The sequence below is a fragment of the Alosa pseudoharengus genome, unplaced genomic scaffold (genome assembly GCF_046254945.1).
Source record: "Alosa pseudoharengus isolate Yale_2024_CS ecotype anadromous, Long Island Sound unplaced genomic scaffold, YU_APseudo_1.1 YU_APseudo_1.1_scf_13, whole genome shotgun sequence".
Lineage (NCBI taxonomy): Eukaryota > Metazoa > Chordata > Actinopteri > Clupeiformes > Clupeidae > Alosa > Alosa pseudoharengus.
In genome coordinates, this window is record NW_027468598.1 from 21,213,083 (window position 1) to 21,234,667 (window position 21,585).

The 21,585-nt window shown below is 46.7% G+C and overlaps 1 protein-coding gene across 3 annotated transcripts in view; it reads left to right on the forward strand.

Moving 5' to 3' along the window:
- Positions 1-17,981, forward strand: part of sik3 (SIK family kinase 3) — a 41,830-nt gene extending 23,849 nt beyond the window's left edge. For 2 of the 3 annotated variants that reach the window (XM_076282508.1, XM_076282510.1), the window contains exons 14-25: positions 436-509; positions 1,287-1,424; positions 7,215-7,356; positions 8,221-8,340; positions 9,589-9,647; positions 10,088-10,197; positions 10,503-10,803; positions 12,378-13,159; positions 13,841-14,010; positions 15,512-15,641; positions 16,151-16,277; positions 17,888-17,981. In XM_076282508.1, coding sequence (XP_076138623.1) covers positions 436-509; positions 1,287-1,424; positions 7,215-7,356; positions 8,221-8,340; positions 9,589-9,647; positions 10,088-10,197; positions 10,503-10,803; positions 12,378-13,159; positions 13,841-14,010; positions 15,512-15,641; positions 16,151-16,272 — 2,148 coding nt within the window. In that variant the 3' untranslated portion in view covers positions 16,273-16,277; positions 17,888-17,981. The remainder of the gene's footprint in view (positions 1-435; positions 510-1,286; positions 1,425-7,214; positions 7,357-8,220; positions 8,341-9,588; positions 9,648-10,087; positions 10,198-10,502; positions 10,804-12,377; positions 13,160-13,840; positions 14,011-15,511; positions 15,642-16,150; positions 16,278-17,887) is intronic. The other variant, XM_076282509.1, reaches the window with a different exon arrangement.
- The last annotated feature ends 3,604 nt before the right edge of the window (positions 17,982-21,585 follow it).

The window sequence follows — 21,585 nt, forward strand, 5'->3', positions numbered from 1 at the left end:
AACTCTACATTCACCTTCAGAAAGACACTAAACAAGATTATTCTAATTAGCACACCTTCTCAGACAGGTAGATCAGCTAATTAGTGAAATCGCCTGTGTTTAGTGCACAGATAGAACCAATGCATGGTACGACTGTTTCTTTCTGAAGGTGGAGTTTTTTCACCTCTGTGTGTGTGTGTGTGTGTGTGTGTGTCTGAGGAGTTTGTATCTGTGTGTAAAGTGTGTGTCTAATCATCAAATGTGCACATGTTTGTGAGCCTAAGAACCCATGTCCAGCCACCGGCAGTACCTGGTCATGATATTGTGGTGCCATCTAACCCCTGTCTCTATCTCTCTCTCTCTCTCTCTCTCTCTCTCTGTCTCTCTGTCTCTCTCTCTCTCTCTCTCTCTCTCTCTCTCTCTCTCTCTCTCTCTCTCTCTCTCTCTCTCTCACAGCACCCTATCACAGCCGTGGCTCCTGTGGACGAGGAGAACTCTGATGGCGAGCCAGACCAGGAGGCCGTGCAGAGGTGAGTGCCTGCCGTCCCCCCAGGGGAGCTTTGGGCCTGGGGACGGGCAGACGAGAATCGGGGCGAACGGCAGCGCGGGTGCGGGGGGTGTTCTGCTTCTGCTTTGTCTGGGGTTGTTTCAGGTTGCATAGTGCTGTGTCTTCTGGGCCTGTGGTGGCACATGGAGGCGGGGTGGGGGGCGGGGGTTGAGTGGGGTGTGTGTGTGTGTGTGGGGTGGATGGGTGGATGTGTGGGTGGGGGGGGTGTTGAGTGTTTCAGCGCTGCAGCTCTGCTTCACTGCCAGTCGGAGGCCCACTGGCTTCTGGCTTCTCCTCCTCTTCATCTCGCCCTGGCTTTCCTCCCATCAATGCCCCAATCAACACCTCTGGTCTCTCAGATTAAGCAAAGATCCCATCTCTTCCCTCCCCTTACTACCCTTCCTCCTCCTCCTCCTCCTCTCTTCCCTTCTAAACGCTTTTAGATGACACTTAGTCCCCTCAATCTGTCGCACTTCGACTGATGGCTACATTGTTATTTTCCTCACCTGGCTTCGCTCTTGACCTAAGCTTGCTCAACTCAAATCAAAATGTATATTGATAATTACTCAGTTACATTATTATTATGACTGATTAGTGGGGTAAGGCCTCATCCTATCACCCCTTCACCCCCATTATTGTCTTACTGTAGCGGAGAGCTCATAGAGCTGACCCTCACTGCTTCCTGTTTCCCACCCCTCCCCCACCTCCCCCTTCCTCTACCCTCCCCCCCTCCCCTCCCCATTACCTCCCGTGGCCCCAGGTACTTGGCGAACAGCTCCAAGCGGCACACCATGCACCCGCTCATGAGCACGGGCCCCGGCGGTGCCGAGCTGGCCGCGGACCCCCAGAGGTCCCAGGGCTCCCGGCAGTGGGGCTGGGTCCCAGAGCAGCACCCTCGGTGAGGGCCTCCACTCCACTCCCCCCACCCCCCCCCCCTCTCCCTGTACCTCAACACCACCCACCCACCTGCACCTGCACCCACGCTGAGCTGACTGCACCCACCTACCAGCCAGCCCACAGTAGCATCATACAAGCAGAGAGGAGAGGAAGGGGTGGGGGAGGTGAGAAGAGGGGAGGGTGGACTCCACATGGCCCGAGTGTGGAGAGAGGGAAGTGGGGAGAGAGGGAGCGAGCGAGCGAGCGAGAAAAATAAAGAAAGAGAGAGAGAGAGAGAGAGAAAAGGAGAGAGAAAGAGAGTGTGTGTGTCAACAGCCAGCAGGGAACACCACTCCTGACTAGAGGGTGACAATTTTTCGGGACTCCCGCGGGTCACGGTATTCCCACGGGTTTCCCGCAGTACGGGAGTAAATTTCACTGTTGGTAACGTGATTGGGACGGGACAGGAAATAATAAACGGGAGCTGGCGGGAAGCCAGAGATTATTAACTTAAAAAAATTACGCTGCAATGCAGTGAGTGCGCCCAAAGACGTGAGGCATTTCGATTTAGAAAAGAGAACCAATTACAACCCACAATGCGTTTGTTGTTGATTGGTAGCCTATCAGAGCAAGACAAGCAGCTGCCCTGTTCACAATCAATCAGCTTCAGCGATAGGCCCTAAGGCAAAATGGATGCAAAGAAACAGTTTCAGGCGAAAGTGTCAGCAAAGGACAGCTCAATTCAATTGCACGAGCTGTCCGGGAAAGCGATTCTCGTTGAGTTTAATGTGTCATGCAATGTTGGGGCATGGCACCTCGACGATCGCATTCCTCAATATATTTATCGCATAACCTGGCGGAACACAAAAAATAGTTTTGTTTACTCATAGCAACAACGTTTCTATGCTTCGCTGGTTTAACATGATGAGAACGGTGCAAACTTAACTGATGGGATGAGATCAAACTATGAAATGATTTAAGCATAGCCTACAGCAAAGTCCTGTAAAATATGTAATTTTAATGTAGCCCAAAATGATCGGCTATTAAAGAAAAGTTAGACAAGGCTTTCTGCCCTACCAAAATGTATGGTCACCGCACGCTACTGTAGCCTAACAGTCGGATAACTTTAGACATCAACATAGGGAGCGGGACGGGATTCGGGAGTCTTTCTCTCGGGATTTTGCGGGGGGCTTTCACGTGATCGGGATATGACGGGAGTATTTGTGCGGGCTCGGGATGGGACGGGAGTGAAAATTGCTTCTCGTGTCACCCTCTACTCCTGACACCCAAGGACGGCATGCTCTACACACACAACAAACACACACTCACAAACACACACTGTATGTACACATTTGACATTTACAAATACACATTAATATATCCATAGACATTAATGCAAACGTATGTATACATACATACATACATACATACATACATACATACATACATACATACATACATACATACATACATACAAACATACACTGGGCACAAACCTACTGCATGTGGGATTGATTGTTGATTGTTTGCACGCCACTACTGGTTCGCTCTCTCACCTCCCCCACCCCACACACACACTCACACACACGGTGTTGTTTCTTTTTCGTTTTATCTGTTGCATCTGGCTCACTGTATGCCGCACCCCAAGTGCCTGGTGCCGGCCCCGTCCCGGAAAGACCTGCGTGCTAAACCTGGCGGGCCCTTGATCCGCTGACCCGAGCACGGTGACAGATTCATTGATTGGGTGGAAGGCCTGCCCTGCCGTGCCCCGTATCAAAGCTGAGGCCAAGGTTGTCCCAGGCCGGCCTTACACAAGGCCCTGGTTACCAGCACGGCCCATTTGTTTTGTACGTAGTGATGGAAATAATCATTTCCTGAAAACAAGATTTTATGTGATGATTTCAAAAAAAAGGGAAGAAGGGTAAAATTCTCCCCCTACAGTAACAGTGTTATGTAAGGCCATTTTATGTGTGTTCAGAAATAGAATAGATTGCTGTGTGACCCCCTTGGGCAGTATACTAAGCTGTGTCTGACCTTGAGCAAGCAGTCATTTTTAGGATTATCGGCTAGGGGAAAAAAAACCCTCTCAGATCGCTGGTGGGGTTTTGCTGTGTGACTGCCATCGTGACCATCAGGATGTTGTTATGCGTTGCCATATGTCCGTGTTATACACTGCTGCGGTCAGATGGCGTTTCCTTTTTTAACAGTGTGCGCCCTGAAGAGTGGGCTAAACCACTGGATGGTATGAAAATGGCATTAAAGTAATTGAGAAACGGCGAAAGTCCATTTGATACACTAAGCTGAGCTTCTCGGTGTTAAGAGGCTAAGGGGAGACAGTGGCTGGGGCCAACTCTCCCTCTCTTTTAGCTGAAGTCACGTAAAGAGTCACGTAAGGCCACAGCTTTGGTTGACTGCTGTCATTGACCATTGTGACTCCATATGGCATGAAACAAATGGACAGTGATTGTATATGTTTTCATACATTTGGGAAAGACTGGGCTGAAAAGGAGAATTAACATCTCAAGTTAAAAGATCTAAAAAGTGGATCTATTTTGAGGCAGTTTCAGTACATGAAATGATATTCAATCAATCAGAGCTGGTATATATGTCATATGGTATAAAACATTTAATGCAAGATCTCTCTGTTTAAACATGTTGCTGGCATCAAATTCAAAATAGATTAGATTAAGATATTTTATTGTCATTGTACACAGACACAACGAGACATTGTTTGGAACAAACCTGAAATGCCCACAGATTGGCTAAAAAAGCATGAAGTAGTCAAATGTGACATTTTCAACATTTGATGTGTTGTCTATGTCCTGTTTGCAGATAAATATGGGTTTAAGAGATTTGCAAATGATCACATTCTGTTTTTATTTGCATTTTACACAATGTTCCAACTTTTTCTGATTTGGGGTTGTAGTTAAGGGATGTCCAGGTGGCTTTGACTGTCAGTGTCTAAACAGACATGGGTGGGTGATGGGTGTTGTCCCAAGCTGTTAGTTTGGGATTGATGGATTCTCCGCCACAATCCCTGCTTGCTCTCAGCACACCCAGAATAGCAAGTGGACTAATAAGCTGTAAAGGCCAATGTTAATTAGATTACCTGTGAGTTTGTTTGTTTGTCTGTGTGTGTGTGTCATGCCGACTTATGTTTGTGTATGTTATGCGCGCCCACCATGTGAGGCTGTATTTGTATGTGTCTGTGTGTATGTTTGTCTGATGGTGTGTTATTTAACTCCGTGTAGTTGTCTGTGTGTATGTCTGTTTGTCTGATGGTGTGTAATTTATGTGTGTGTGTGTGTGTGTGTGTGTGTGTGTGTGTGTTTGTTTGAGTTTGAGTATCTGCTCGTCTGACCGTGTTATATTTGTGTGTATAAGAAAACATAGGAAAGGTTTTCTCTTCTTTGGATTAATACAGCAAAGTGGTTTATTCCCGTGCAAATGGTAGAAAGGTTCACAAAGGTTCAACCTATGCCTGCCATCGGCATATTCTCTGAAGTTCTGTCTGCTTCGTCCTATCTGGGTAAACTACTTGAACTACACTTATTATATGCTAGTCTCAATGCAAATTAATCTGGTTTCTACCCAGATAGCCTTTTGTCCTATGTATATGATAATTGAGTTAGGCCTAGTCCACACGTACCAAACCCATTTTTTTCCCTCCGTCTTCCCTGGAACCGTATCAAGTAAATGTGCGTCCAAACCATAGACTGTAAAAAATATGGACAAAACGTCTGTGACGTCACCCATAGATTTTCTTAAGAACGGTTCCATCTCAACACGACTCAACACGTTACTTCATACCCCAGGCCTATAGGTGGCACTGTTTCTTTACAGAAATTGACCAAAACTTGCGCTTTACAGACAGAATAGGCTACGACGAAATGGCTAGTGCAAGGAAACCAGAATTGTTTGTGTGGACTGATGGTGAACTGTCAACTGTAAAACTAATACACTTTATTTTACGGTTTGTGAAGGGTGCAGTCCCGTCCTTTATTTGGCTAACGCAGGTAGGCCTACTAATCACCTTTACTTTCTTTTGGTTGTAGGATAGTCCGTGATTCACATTAGTTTTGGCTATCACCGCAATTAGGCTACTAAACGCAAGGCTTACCCAAGTTCTAGGCTATTCTGTCGCCACATTTATAATATTGCTATAAAACCTTCGTTAGTAACAGTCAATACTTTTGCCTGCATCAAATCGCGCATTTGCATTCAGTGTGCTACCATCGGCTTAACGTGAGTTCTAAGTGTCTTTGTATGCTTATATCTGATTTCACTCGACTTTGAATGCATGTATATATGTTGTAAGACATGTAAAATAAATGAATGACACTGGCACTACGCACAAATTAATGTAGCCTAAACTTACACCGCACTTTCCTAATAACTTAAGTTCTCTCGCGTCACTGACAGTAGCTAGAATGCATAAAAAAACACCGGGAAAAACAGTGTTCAGTCCACCAAGTCATAAGCTATCGGCGCTGCTCAGCACCAGTTGTGATATTTATCTTACGGAGTGTAATCGTAGGTAATGTCATGTATGAAAACTAGTATTGTTAGGCAATACTATAAATGCAACTCCAGGGCAGCTGAGGTGTGGCGATGACATCAATACGCAAGCAGGATGTGCGGTTTCGCTGTCTAAACGAATTCAAAAGGGCTACGGTTTCAGATTTTTCCACTCTGGGACCAGGTTTCAAGAAAGTGCGGTTTCGGGCAGTGCGTTTACAGGATTCGTTTGGACGCTCGGCCAAGACGAAGCAAAACCTCTGCGTTTAACCTAAAAGCGTCTCCGTGTGGACAGGCCCTTAACCTCACACCTTTGGTTGGGATGGTTTTCAGTGGCTTACCCCCAAAACCCATTCTACGATTGTTGGTGTTTCACACCTCACCTGGCGCCAAACCGTCTGGCCTGCCATCAGAACATCAGAACTTTATCTTGGTTGGAGAAATGAGATCACTTATACCAGCGTTCCCAAACTTTTCCCCCCGCGTACCACCGCCTACATTCCGACTAGCGTACCCCCACCATCCGTGACATAAACACATAAAAACGTAATGCATTCTATAACCCCCCCCCCCCCTTAAAAAGTTATGAAAAGTAGCCTGCATAGTAGCCTAACTACATCCACATACAATATCTTATAATAGGCCTACAACAACGCCTGACAAGGATGTATTCGTTTGGACAACATTAGGCTATACTACCTTTAGTTTGTTAAATGTAAAGCCTAGCTTAATGTTACCTTTCTTGCCCATCTGAAATAACTCCTAGCTTTGCTCCTTCCCTCCTTTCTGTTTTTGTTGTTTTCAAAAACCTGTTATATCCGCGAAACTTTCCCCCCACGGACCATCCAACGCATTCAAAAGTAATGCATTCTATTAGCTATTCCAGGCGTCATGTTTAATAAGCTGCCCTTTTTTGATGAACACATACAGAGTTTATAAATGATATCCTTTAATTTCATGTTTCCATATCATTATGACCTGATTCGAAATTATGTATTTATTCATGAATTAATTACAAAAGATTTAAAATGTTCATTTTACACCTGTCCGCCATAGCCCTTTGCATCTCGCGTACCCCCTAGAAGCAGCTCGCGTACCACCGGGGGTACGCATACCACAGTTTGGGAATCCCTGACTTATACAATTCGGCAGGATTAATTTCTTATGTGTGTGTGTGTCCATGTGGTTTTCTGTGTGACCGTTTGTGTGTGTGTGTGTGTGTGTGTGTGTCCATGTGTTATTTTTTTATGTGCTAGTGTGTGTGTGTGTTGACTCTATCTCCACTCTCCTCCAGGACCTCCTATAAGGACAGTAACACCCTGCATCTTCCCATGGAGCGCTTCTCTCCTGTCAGGCGCTTCTCAGATGGAGCTGCCACCATCCAGGCCATCAAAGCCCACCTGGAGAACAACACCCTCATCCGACAGCTCAAACAGGTACACGCACACACACACACACACACACTGAAGCACTCTCAAATTCACACAGGTACAACCCAAAGCCCCCCTCCCCACACACACACCAATCTAATCACACTTAAATTACTTTTGCACCAGATCCTCATATGTGCTGCACGCTACTAAAGAAAAAGGTCCTTATGTGCACTCCCCCCACCTGAGGGACCAGGTCCTGAGTGCCCCCCTCTTCACCCCCCCCCCCCCCACACACACACACACACACACATGCACATACAGTACCTGAAGAACCAGATCCTTATGTGCTCCCCCCATCCCCCACCCTGAAGAACCAGGTCCTTATGTGCAATCCCCCCACACACACACACACACACACACCTGAAGGCCACCTTGTGTCCTGGTCTAACCTGATCAGGGAGAGCGTAGCATAAGGTAACCCTTCAGCGGTTGGTGGCAACTGTCTGGGGCTGGTGTGGGGGGGGTTGTTGTGGGGTGTGGGTAGTTTTAATGAGGGGTAAGGTGGCAGTTAAGGTGCCACCCTGAAGGGCATCCAAGGGAGCCCAGCCGGCGATGCCAAGTGCAGCAGATGGCAGAGTTAGGTGTTCTAACTTGAGGTTAAGACGGATGAGATGATGGGTGCAGAGGATCCGTGCAGAAGGCTATTTTTAGGAGGGGGAGGGTCTCAATCTCAGTCAGATGGTCATTTGTTAGTGTGGTGGGGGTACTTCCACTTAAAATAAACTTTCCAGAATGAAATGAACCCCTGAAAAAGTGATGAGGGTTTTTATGATGCTTACCTGGATGTCTACCTTGTATGTATAAGAATATCATGTTTTGAATAGATGAGAATTCAGTATTTTTTTTGTGTGTGTGTGTGTGTGTAAGGAGTGTGAACAGCTGCAGAAGATGTACGCTGGGCCGCAGGATGAGAAGCTGCTGGAGCACACTCAGCAGCAGCATATTCTGTACCAGCAGGAGCAGCAGATCCTACACCAGCAGATACAGGTCTGTACACACACACACACATACACTCTCTCTCTCTCTCTCTCGCTCTCTGTCTCTCTTTCTTTCTTTCTTTCTTTCTCTGTCTCTCTCTCTCTCTCGCTCTTTGTCTCTCTTTCTTTCTTTCTTTCTCTCTCTCTGTCTCTCTTTCTCTCTCTCTCTCTCTCGCTTTCCAGCTCATTCTATATTAGCACAGACGGATCTGCACCCTTACACACACACACACACACACACACACACATTCTGCTGAAGACCGCTGATTCTACAGCAGGAAATAGAGATCAGATCACCACTACAAAATATATTCTTGTCTCTTTCTCTTTTCCTGCCTGCCTGACTGCCTGTTCTTTCTCTCTGTCTCTCAATCTCGCGCTGTCTGTCATTCTAAATCACTCTCCCACTCTCTCTTTCACACACACCTATTTACCCACACACACACACACACACACACACACACACCTACTCACCCACACACACACACACACACACACACACACACACACACACACACACACACACACCACAGTGTGCCTGTGGCATGCCAGCAGGGCCATGGCACTCTGACCCAGTCTCTTCTTCCTCTTCCTTCCTGTGTCTCTCCCGGCTCCATTAGCCCTCTGTCACGGCACTGCAGACACACACTCAACACTAGGTTCTTTCATATCTGTGCTCTTCCAAAATGTGCAGCATTTGGATTTGTTTCTAATTCAGTGTTGCTTCAGTTGTATGAGCGTTTAGCAGGCCTGCTTGGTTATGGCAAAAATCATGATCATGATTATTTTGGTATATATCACAATTGTTTAAAAAGATCCCTAAGTGATTAAAGTGATTAAACTTTTTACAACTTAATACAACATGCCAAATTGAATAACTGACATTGAAATTCAATTTTGAGTAATTACACAGTCCCACCATTTAGTAACCATGTTTACTTGAGGACTATGCCAAGTGAACTGTATTTTGTGTAAGGCAAACTGATATTATCTGGCCATCCATTCATTTCCATTAGTGCATTACGTAATGGAGGACTAGATCAGATGATTCACTCTGTTAGTCTATATCAAGTCCATATGAATTCACTGTGGTCATTTATTGTAATCTATAGTAATCTTTTTTAATGTAATCTGGCCCATTTTTATTTTGTTATGGTGGTGGTATGGGCAGTTGTTTGTCTTGTGTGAGACCTTATTTGATGAGAATAAGCCATGGTATTTGTTTGACATTCATTTTGATCCTCTCCCCCTGCCGTAGGCCCTCTCTTTGGGACATGGAGAAAGCCAGCCCGGCCATCTTACTCACCAGCTACAGAGGTGAGTGATGCACACAAACACACACACACACACACACACACACACACGTTGTGTTAATATGCTGGATACACTCACCAGCTGCTGCACACTCCTCCTATATTTTTGAGATGAGCTGCAGTACACATCAGTAATACCTTTAATCGTATTATTTTTCTTCTGCCTTGATCTCTTCATTCTCTGTGGATGTTGAGTTTGGGAAATGTAGTTTTTCTGATGCATGTACTATGACGTTTATTACACATTACATTACACATTACATTAGCCACGGAAGTTGCATAAGTGTGTGGTTAATTTTCATTATTTCCTTTTTGCCTTTTACTTTGTCTCACACACATTCTCCTCTCTCTTCTTTCTCTCTTATTTCTTTCTCTCTCTTATTTCTTTCTCTTTCTCATTCATTTCCCTCTCTCTCTCTCTCATATTTCGCTCTGTTTCCTCAGGTTGCGCATCCAGCCCTCCAGCCCACCGCCTACACATCCCAGCAATCACCTCTTCAGGCAGCCCAATCAGAGCCCGCCTCCCGGGAGTGCAGGGATGATGCAAGGACACGGTGAGTGTCTCCTCTCCTCCACGCTTTCATGGACAAGAAATCACAAGTCTTTTTTCAGTTCATGTTCTTCTTTCTTCTGCATTGTATTCGTGCACTTGACTGACCCTGATCTTATTTGTTTTTCTGTGTGTGTATGCGTGTCTTTCTGTGTGTATGTGTTTCTGTGTATGTGTGTGTGTGCACGTGTCTGTGTTTCTGTGCGTGCGTGTCTGTGTGTGTTTCTTTGTGTGTCTGTGTGTGTTTCTTTGTGTGTGTGTGTGTGCGTGCGTGCGTGCGTGCGTGTGTTTGTGTGCGTGTGTGTGCAGGTGGGCTGCCTGGAGTGCAGTACCAGCATGCTCCTTCCCTCTACCAGCCCTCGGGAGGGAGCCCGCCCCCCACCAGCCTGCCCCGCATGGCCCTGCCCAATCAGCAGCAGCAGCCGCCGGCAGGGCCCGCCCGCGGAGCCGTGGGATTGGCCCAGGGCATCCCGCAGCAGCAGCAGGTGACCATCCAGGTGCAGGAGGTAGAGCTGGGGGGCGGGGCCCAGCGGCAGGGCTTCCTGTCCACGCCGTGCGGCCACCGCGTCCTGGGCAAGCAGCTGAGCGCCGACAACGCCGAGACGCACAGGTGACCTTTGACCTCCTCCTACTCCTCGTCCTCCTCTTCCTCCTCTCCAACTGCACTCCCCCTTTCATCGGTCCCCTCTTCAGAACATCTACCGCCTCACATCAGCTTGGACTATGGTTTCATTTTTCCCCTTTTTGGTTTGGTTTTGTACTTTTTTTTTAACACTTTTTTGTCAGCTGTTAATCTCTCAGATACACATCCTTTTATATGTCTCTCTACTTACATTGTAACTGTTACCCTCATTTGTTAATTTGGTTTTGTTTTGTATTGAATACATTGATGCTCATAATGTACTCTGATTTTTTTTTCACTTCATCAAGGCATACATACAAAGACTTGCATCATGTCATACGTACAAAGAGTGCATCATGTCAGTTGTGAAGTTAGAACACTGTGTAACAGAGTGTGAATGAGTTGACTTTGATCAGAATGCAGAAAATATTCATTTTCCATACCATAGTATTTTATTGGGTTTTAGTATGTTGTAGCAAGTTATTTTACAAAAAAATAAAAAATAATATAAAAAGTGAAAGACAAAATGTGGGAAAGGCCTTAGGGGAAAAGGGGCTGTCTGCCAAAGGATTAACGGAAGACTTGGCCACGAATCCATGTTCATCTGTCACGAGCTCCAGCCCTTGTATGCAGCACTGTAAGTGGCCAGTGAACCTGTAGTGGTAGAGGTTCCTCCCTTCCCCCCCACGTGACGACAGCAAATTCCAGCAGAATCTCTGTGATCTCCGCTAGGATCTGGTGATGATTGTGGTCTGTGTTTGTGGTTGTCGACATATTCACTGAATGGTGGTACAACATAAACATCATAAGCTCCTGGGAAGGGAAGTGATTGGAGAAGACATTCTGTTCCTGTCGTGGTCCCTGCATGACATTGACCCTGTTCAGTGAATGTGATCTTGTGATCTCCTTGTCTTATTGCCATTGGAGGAGTGTTGCCCTGGTGTTTATGCCTCTATGCCGTACCCCAAATCATCCCTGCAGCCCTACTGACTGTAAATCGAGATGTTTGCACGGCCGTGTGTGTGTGTGTGTGTATGTGTGATTGATTGAGTGTGTGTATGTTTTGTTTGGATTTTGCAGCGCGGTGTCAAATTTGATGTGGTAGTAGAGCGCTGGGCAATGATTGACACTGAAAAAGTGTCCATGTCAGTGAGAACCTGGCATAAGGGTTGATGGCCTGTCCACAGCATCTTGATATACAGTGGTTTTCAGGATTTACGTCTTGCGGACTGTGTGCATAGCAAAGACTTTAGGCTTATCTTTCTCGCCATTGCCGTCTCCTGTTTCTCACTTTCTTTCTTTCCTCCTTGCTTCCGACCTTCCTTTCTGCCTTTCCTTCTTTTTTCCCTCCTTTCCTTCCTTCCTTTCAGTCTTTTTAAATTCTTTCTTCCTCACGTTCTTCCTTTCCTACCTCACTTTGTTTCCTATCTTTCTTTCTTTCTCTTTCTGTCTTTCTTTCTTTCTTTTTTCTTTCTTTCTTTCCCTCCTTCCTCTCCTTCCTTTCTGTTTTTCTTTCTGTCTTATGCTTTGGCCTGTCCTTATTTGCTTTTTCTCTCCTGCAGTCGCAGCCTGAGCCGGTTCCACTGCTCTTCCACGGCGTACGACCAGTCCCAGTTCAACCCGCACCTGTTTGGCGAGGGGGCGCGGGGGTCCGCTGCCGGCACCAGCATGGTGGGCGGCTACAACCCCTACCTGCAGGGCACCTCGCTCAAGGTGCCCGGCCTGGACGGCTACCAGGGCGGCGCGAGCCTCGGCGGCACGGTGGGCAGCTACGGCAGCCCCTCGGCCCTGCAGCAGGCCCTGCTCTCGCCCACGCCCATGGAGTACCAGCGCTCGGCGCAGCCGCACGTCACGCCCACGCTGCAGGGCCTGCTGTCGCCGCGCCACTCCCTGACAGGCCACGACCCGCGGCTGCCCCCGCAGGACCTGGCCGCGCTGCTGAAGCGCCAGAGCCCGCGCCAGGCCCCCACGCCGCCCGCCGGGCCCCAGGACTACAGCGAGCTGCTCCTGCTGCGCCAGCTGAGCCAGAGCGAGGCGCTGGAGCCGCCGCCGCCGCCCCAGCAACCCGCCCCGGTGCCCGGGCAGTCCATGGGCCAGCAGTACCACCCGCTGCTGCAGATCCGGCCGCCCGACTGCCAGGCGGGGCCCGGCGGCCTGGCCCACTCGGAGAGCATGGAGGAGGACGAGGCTCCAGGCGGCTACGGCCACGGGCACGAGGGCCTGCTGGCCAAGGCGTCGGCCTGCGCGGAGCAGCACAAGCTCCTGGGGCCGCCCCGGGGAGCCACGCCCCCCTACGCATCGCCCACGCACAGGCACGCCTACATGAGGAGCGCCACTGCAAGGGGTGAGATGCGTGCGTGCGCACTCTCTAGTTCACTCACACACGCACACCTTGCTTTATACGTCTTGGTCTGCACATACACATCTTCCCTTGTGCACAAGGGAACCTGGCAACAATGCCTGAGAATTCAAAATGGATTTGAAAATGGATCATTATATATATTATGTCCGCTATTTTTAACTTTTTACTTTTAACTTTTTCGTAATAGTTGTCAACTAGTCGTTATATATACTGGAACATTATTGCTAGTGCTATATGTTGGGGGGGGATAACCTTTTCCTGATGACCAGAACAATTGTATTCTGGCAACACATTACACTGCTTTTTACCCAGTGCCAGGATTAATTTGATAATGGTGCAGTTCTTGAAATGAGTATTTTTAGTTCATACTTTACTTCATAATACATTTTTAATTGATCACGCATTGAGCTATTTTATGACGTTGCATAACTAAAGTGGCCAAGCTAAGTTAATTATGCTGCTCTTTCATTTATGTAACAGCCTGCCAAACAAATGTAGGCATGTTTTTCCCTTATTTACCTTGGATAGACAAAAAAAACTACGTAATTCAGGAACACGACACCAAATTTGAAAAAATCCCCTCAAGGCTGCTGTTGTGTAATCCCATCTGACAGCTCAGGTGTGTTAGTTGACTCCTCTCCTCCTCCCCCCACCCACCTGCAGACTCCGGGAGTGAGCACGTGGACTGTCGGACGACGGTGGGCCAGGCCATGGAAGGACCCGATCACAATGGCGTGGGTTACGGGGCCCAACGGGGGCCGCAGGGGGACGGGTATCGAGCCCGCGGGCCCCTGCAGCGCCATCACACCATCCAGACCTGCGACGACGCTTATGTGAGTAGCCACTCACACACACACACACACACGCTGCCTCTGAGCGATTAATTGAATTTTAAATTATGGTATTGGATTCCAACGGTTATGAAGGCGTCATCTAGATAAAAACTATTATTTTGCTGCATTCCATTTCACAATGATGCTGTCATTCGTCTTGTTTTTATAAAATCCAGTGCACTTAAAGCTCAAAGTATTGAGTGTTCGTGTCGAGACAAGATGACATAAAGATTTGCTTTTCAAACGGTAGAAATTCATGATGAAATGTACTGCTACATTTGTTAGCAAACTAAAGATTTTGTTTAATGCTACATGCCTCACCAATGGGGCAATTAACTAACACTAGCCAGTAAGTACTTTACAAAACAACCCATAGGAAAAAAAAACTTGAAATGAGATCTCAGCTGTACAAACAGAATAGCCACTTCCAGAAAAACAGAGTATCCACTTGAACTTGAACCTTAGGAGGGTTATTTTGCAGCTGAACAGGTGAAGAGCTGAGCTGATATATTTCTTGTGAGACAGACATTTTTCAAGACAAGAATTTTTCCTTTGGGAAAGCACAAGTTATCCACGCTGTCGATGACTCAGTGTTTGATGGGAAAACATTACAGTGTTAAGCTCACGTCATATCCCTCAAATGCCATGATTTGGATGCTTTGGATAAAACCGTCAGCTAGATGTAAATGTAAATATGTTCCCTATCTGCATATGCAAAAGAGATTCAAATCTTTAGATGGTTGATATGTGAGTCATTCAGTCAACTATTTACTTTCACCTAAGACAGAGAATGTGCTTTATGTGGGCTAGTGACCACAAACAAAGGGCAATATAACTGAGCTGTACTGTACTCGTAAGAATTTAAGCCTTGACAGTGTTTTATTCTGATGATATTGGTTATGTCGGACTTAGCAGATGGTTATGGAATTTAGCAGATGCTTTTGTCCAAAGCGACTTATAAAATAAGACATTACAATAGTTAAAAATTAACATGATATAGTATTATTATTGGGGCAGCCGTGGCCTACTGGATAACACTTCGAAAATGTAACCAGAGGGTTGCCGGTTCGAACCCCGACCAGTAGGAACGGCTTAAGTGCCCTTGAGCAAGGCACCTAACCCCTTACTGCTCCCCGAGCGCCGCTGTAGCAGGCAGCTCACTGCGTCGGGATTAGTGTGTGCTTCACCTCACTGTGTGTTCACTGAGTGCTGAGTGTGTTTCACTAATTCACGGATTGGGATAAATGCATACTATATACTTATACTATACTGATATTTCATAATATGAATGGTCAACAAGAGTATGACCATATTGTATAACAATTTGATAAACAAATAGCTTGGGTTAGTGTTCTGCAAAACACAACTGTGTTTGTGCTTTTAGATGGCTTTACTGATTTGTGTGTGTGTGTGTGTGTGTTACCTATGGACACAGTGACCTCTAGTGTTCAGTCTGTGAGATTGCATCTGTGTAAATATTGCTGTTGTCCCCTCTTTGCAGGACCAAGCAGAGCCCATGTCGGGAATGAGCCTATTGGCTGGGAAGGCGCTCAGCTCCGCCCGGATGTCAGACATCCTCAGCCAATCATCTCTGACGGGAAGCCAGCAGCTGCACCAGAGGGAGGAGTCAGGTGAGTGTTTCAGAGCACATACACACACACACACACACACACACACACACACACACACAGACAAGCACATGAGCACACATACATAGGTCCATAATTATCAGCAAAACTATGAGCACTACCAGAGCTCAACGTTAACTTTTAAAAGTAGTTGCCAGCTTGGCAAGCAGGCATGAGGTTTTGGTTGCCATAGCCAACCAAATCTGGTTGCTACTTGTAACAATTTGGTAGCCAAGGGCAATTGGGCAACCATTATGTCGAGCCCTCAGCACTACCACTTGTTACAGTGACATTTGTGTGCTAGACTATTTACTGTTAGTGCTTTGGTCTTTTGCCATTGTTCAGGGTGGCAAAGCAGAATTTGCATATTCAGCTGCATTAGCTCAGGCAGATGAGCATGTTGGTGCATGATACTTGGCACTTGTCTAGTAGCTTTAGGCTCACACACTGTCTGTCAACACACTGTCCATAGGGTGTGTGTCTAAAGTTTGTGTGTGTGTGTCTCCATGCAGTGTGTGACGTGGAGGGAGAACTCCACTCTGCTGCGTGCTACCCCTCCTCCTGCACCAGCGACATGCTCCTCAGCTACAAGCCGCCTGACCTGCAGTACAGCATGGAGCAGGCAGGGGTCTAACACAGGTGAGTGTGTGTGTGTGTGTGTGTGTGTGTGTGTGTGGCTTAGTATAATCACAGAATCTTTGGTTAGTGTATGTGTGTGTGTCTGTGTGTTTCGGGAAGAGTGGTGACATTCTGAATATGAAAGAGATTACATAGGGTCTAACATGGGAGGGTTTGAGTGTGTATATATGTGGAAGAGAAAGGCTAACACAGGTGTGTTTATGTGTATATTTAAGAGCAGGAGCCATGCAGGTGAGTGTTTGTGTGCATGTAGAAGAGTCAGGCAGGCTACACCGGACACGTAACTAAAGCATTCTTTTAGTGAAGCATATGCTGCAACAGTTAGCTTCCACTGTAATGGATGTAACTGGCTACTCCAGTCATGCAGCGGCAAGCAAAAGATTTCCTATTGCTCGCTATGGTTCAGCAGCGGAATAGTTGAAGTGGCAGCGGTATGCTGCCGTCAAACAATTTGAGCCTTGTACGTGGTTTAACTTTCAAAGTGTAAGCAAGGCTCATCGATATTCAGTTTAGGCAATAGAACGTGGATTGTTCGTGTAACTTAGAAACGAGATAGAACTTATTATGGTCTGAGCGTTTTTTACCGCTGCCGCTTTGTTATTTCCAGTATGATCCCCGCCTAAAGGTCTTGACTGCGTGTAGGCACAGATACAAAGTGTTGAGATGTTAAAATAGACTGTGGGGCTGAGTCGGCGTTTAGGACCCGCTCTGAACGTTAGTCAGCAGGAACATTAGTCACTCTGGCCTGTGAGTGGAGATAGAAGAGGCTCTGTCAGACAGTTGTAGCAAGAGCTTTGACGCTCCGTGAGTTAAAAAGTGTCGCCGCTTCTGCATTCGTTTATATTTATTATTTCTGCGGTTGCTGTTATCCAAAGTGAGAATCACATTCAAGCTACAGTGCAGAGGAGACCTTAACTAGGAATTACTACTGTTTCAGTTAATACTTCTGCTAGAGGATAAGAGTGCAGACATTAGAAGGATAAGGTGGGGGGATCACACTGGCCAGCGGCAGGTTTCCTATTGTTTTCTATGGTTCGGCAACGGAACGGTGCAACTTTCAAAGTGCAACGCGACCGTATTCAATTGTCAGTTTAGGCAAACCGTTTGTGTTACTTAGGAACGAGATAGAACTTATTAGGGTCTGAGCGTTGCTTTACGCTTGCCGCTTGCTGCTGGCCAATGTGAGCCCCCGTCTAAGAGTGCAGACATTATATGCCTACTAGTCAAAGGGTCCTGAGTTGGGCGGCGATTATAGGCAGGGACTCTGATATGGGTGAAACCTCTCCGGTGAAGTAAAATTGAATAAACCAATCACATGCAACCAGTGCTAAATCTGTTATTAATTAACTTCGGCCTGACTCTGCCCATTTCAAGCGTCTGACTTCGCTCTGGCCACAGTGTGCATGCACTGTCAGCAAAATACGCTGTCAAACTCGCACCCAAACTGTGATAGGAGGTATAAGAGGTAGAGGAGGGAAGAGGAGGGAAGTGCATGATGAATGTGTGTTAGGTTGTTGGAATTGTTAGAACAGGAGGCATCCTTGGAAGAGTGCTGACCTCTGACCTCTCCTGTGCTTCCTCCTCCTCTTCCTCCTTTCTTCCTCCTACAGGGGCGTCCGCTGTGTATAAAGGTCCATATCAGCCACCTGTGTTGAACAGCATCATGCCAAACCGCCATTGTCTGTCTGGAGGGGGCACCGTCAGTCTTTGGGGGGGGGGGGGGGGGAAGGGGGGGAACCAGGGGTGGGGGAGGGGGGGGCTGGGAGTGATCTGGGTGGAGGGTTGAAAGGAGGGTGGGGTCGGGGGGCATAATCCACCAACCCCCTCCCTCACCCACCGCCTCTGTACATTAACCAAACAATCGTTGCCATTGGCTCTCGTCCTTTCATTTGCTCTTCCATCTGATTGGATAGGCTGCAGGACGCTCCCCCCACCCCCTGCCCTCCCTTCTTCTACCTTGTCCCTCTTCACCTCATTGGCTGTTTTTTTGTTCCCCTTCCCTCTTTGGCCCCGCCCCTCATCCCTTACCAGCCACCTCTCCCCTCACGCTCCTTCTCTTAACTGTAGCCGCGGCAACATGCTATGGCAAGTTTTAAGGCATAATACAGTCTTACACACACTTAGACACTTTTACACACACACGCACACGCACACTCAACAAACACTCCACACAACACTGCACATTCAAAGTACATAAAAAAACCTGCTTTATTCAGCCACAAACCCAAAGTATTCACATAAGCCTGTGCTGGGGGTTGAGGGGTCGGTTTGGGTGCACTTCCTTTTCTCCTACCCCCCCCTACTGTGTTCCAGTGGATCATTCCGGAGTGGGCTGTGATCTCAGAGCCTCTAAAGGCCCCCTTTTCAGAGCAGCCCACTGCAGGCGGCTGGTAGGGGTGAGCAGTGGATGGTGGGGGGCTCAATGGACGCTCTCAACCCCCCCAGTGGAGCTCAGTGACATGGAGATCGCACAGGACAGCAACTAGCTCTGGTTTTCTCTCTCTCTCTCTCTCTCTCTCCTCTCCTCTCCTCTCCTCTCTCTCTGTCTCCCCCCTTTGATTTTCTTCTACTGTTTCCTCTTCCTCCTTGTTGTCATTCTTTCTCTTAATTTTTTTTAACGATGCATTTTTATGGCTAATGTTCATGTAGAAATTATGATCATTATTGTTATTACTGTTTTCTGTAAAAGAAGTTTTATTGTTATTACAATTAGAATGATTATTATTATTATTATTATTATTATTATTAAAGGAGAAAAAACTGTTCTATGTTGCAAGAAAGACAGCGTTTTGTTCTGATCACATATGTAATTCTGCACTTTCGGTTCCTGCAATCTCTCTAGATACTATTTTTCCTTTTCTTTTATCTTTTTTTCTTTTCCATGTAACGCTTGTTTTCCTGTAATTCGATCCTGTATAGTTCTCCTTTTCTGTTTTCAGACGCCTTTTCCTCACTCCCTCGTTCATTCATTTCATCCATGTTCTTCATTCCATCTGCTCTCCTCTTCCTCCTCCTCCTCTTCCTCCTCTCTTTGTTTGCACCCTCTTGTCAGTGACCGTTTGTGGCATTGTATGTAGTTTTGATTGGACGTTTTCTCCGCCTGTTCCTGTACAGCAATGCCATGTAAAGACCGCAAACGTTATTTCTGTATCAAAGAGGTTTTTTTTTTTTTTTTTTTCATTTTGTTGTGTTTGTTTTGAAGGCGTCGAGGAGGCTGTTTTTATATTGTTGTTGATTTGTATTTTTTGATGTCTTGAGATGTCGTCTTTTATTTCCTGGATATTGAGATTTTTAGCCAAAAGAGGACAGGGGAGACTGAGAGAGGCTCTTTTGTTGTCATAAGTGATTGTTTCTTATTGCTTTATTATATATATAAAAAAAGATAACTTGAAGAGGAGAGTGTAATTACTTTTTTGTTTTTCAGTTGCATTTTATCATTTCACTTGTTGATGTTGTCATTGTCGTTGTTCTTGTTGTTGCCGTTGTTGTTGACGTCTTGTGTCCTCGACGCCCAGCCGAGAGTCAGGCTGTCCTGGGAGTCCTGTGGCCCGTTGGATTAGGAGTCATTTGGACTGAGGCACGATGTGAACACTGAGACATATCAGTTAAACTAACGCGTCAAGAGAGGGTGTCTTTGGAGCTCCCATCTCACCACAACCCCTTGCCTCCCCCTCCTCTCTCTCTCTCTCTCTCTTGCTCTCTTGCTCTCTTTCTCGCTCTTCACTTTCTCTCTTTTTCTGTCTCTCCCTCCATTTACTCTGCTATAAACTGCCGCTCCCTCTCCTCTCGGCCCCTGATCAGTCAGGGGGTCGTTGGCCGAACTCTGTTAGTCTGCCCCACACAAGGAGGACCAGACACAATCACGGCTCTCTCCCCTCTCCCAGCTTGTTTCTCCTCTGCCCCCCCCCCCACCCCCCCACGCTTCCTTCTAGTGCCAGACTGCAGGATTTCAAATCAAAGACTCCAAAGCAAGGGAGAGGAAAGAAAGGGAGTAACCCCCACCCCACCTCTACCCTCTGCCACCTCATCCTTCTTCACCCCTCTCTTTCCCTTCATGCAGTACTGTATGTTTAGTCGCCAGCCGATATGAGGCTGAGGTGAGGACCGTGTGTGTCGTGACGTGACATGACGTGACGTGCGGTGCTGCGCCGCTGCGGAGGTGAAACGCGCCCCTTGTATCGCGAGCATCCTCCATGGTTCCCGGGAAAAAGAAAACACACACACACACACACACACAGTCGCGTTGGGCATCAGCCCCATGCCATGTGCACGCCATACAGCGGCAGACGAGGGGAGAGAGAGACTCCACTCTTCTACTCGTCTGTTTGTTTATTTGTTTGTTCATTTGTTTGTTCATCAGGTCGTCTTATTTTCCTCCTCATCCTCTCTGTACACCAGCCCTCTTCTCGGCATTTTTGTGTCGTCAGCTTTTTTTTCCAAAGTTTTTTATTGTCATTTTTTTTTTATTTTTTTTTTAGTGTTTTATTTTTTTCCTTTGGAGTACAAAAAATACTAAAGTGCAACAATGATGATTAAAAAAGAATTCCAACCAAACTGAGATGAATAAATAAATATATATAAATAAAGAAATAATTAAAAACTTAAACCTGTCTAATGGTCTTATTTACATACCGGGGTGCATGAACAGCAAGGAACAACACATGTGGAATAGATAGTGGATGAGAGTTATTTGCAATATTGCACAGGATGTTTTGACTCTTGGAGGCCCTGCATGCCTTTCTGTTATGCGTATGTTTTTGATGAAGGGGAATGTCCAAACACAGTAGGTGTGTATAAAGAACAATGAAAAATGTACTTGGAACATGGCACAGAGCAGAGAACTGCCATTACCTACCTTTTTTTTTTTAATACAGATGTGAAGGCATGCTGTCAATTGTGAAAACAAGTGAATGAACTCTGTGTGCAGCTGCTTCTACCTAGCTATGCCAAAGCTGCACCGCCTTTCTACAATCTTTGGCTGCACTGCAGAGGCTTTTTCAGGCCAGAGCAGCCGATGTCTGATCGTTTTCCACTGATGTGCGAGTGAGTGCTGAGTGTTGGATGAGCTCAGTGTGTTAATCCATCACCTTCCTGACCCTGAGCTTCAGTCTGCCTGCCTCCCTGCTGCTCAGAACCCCGACCAACCCCAAACAACCATCATGAGTCACAGGCAACAATGGGAGCTGAATCTGCATTCATACACAATATATTCTCTTTGTCTCTCTGTATGTCTTTGATCCTTTCTTTTTTCCGCTCTCTCTCAGTCTATTTTTTCCTCTCCTCTCCTCTCCCTCCCTCCCTCCCTGTG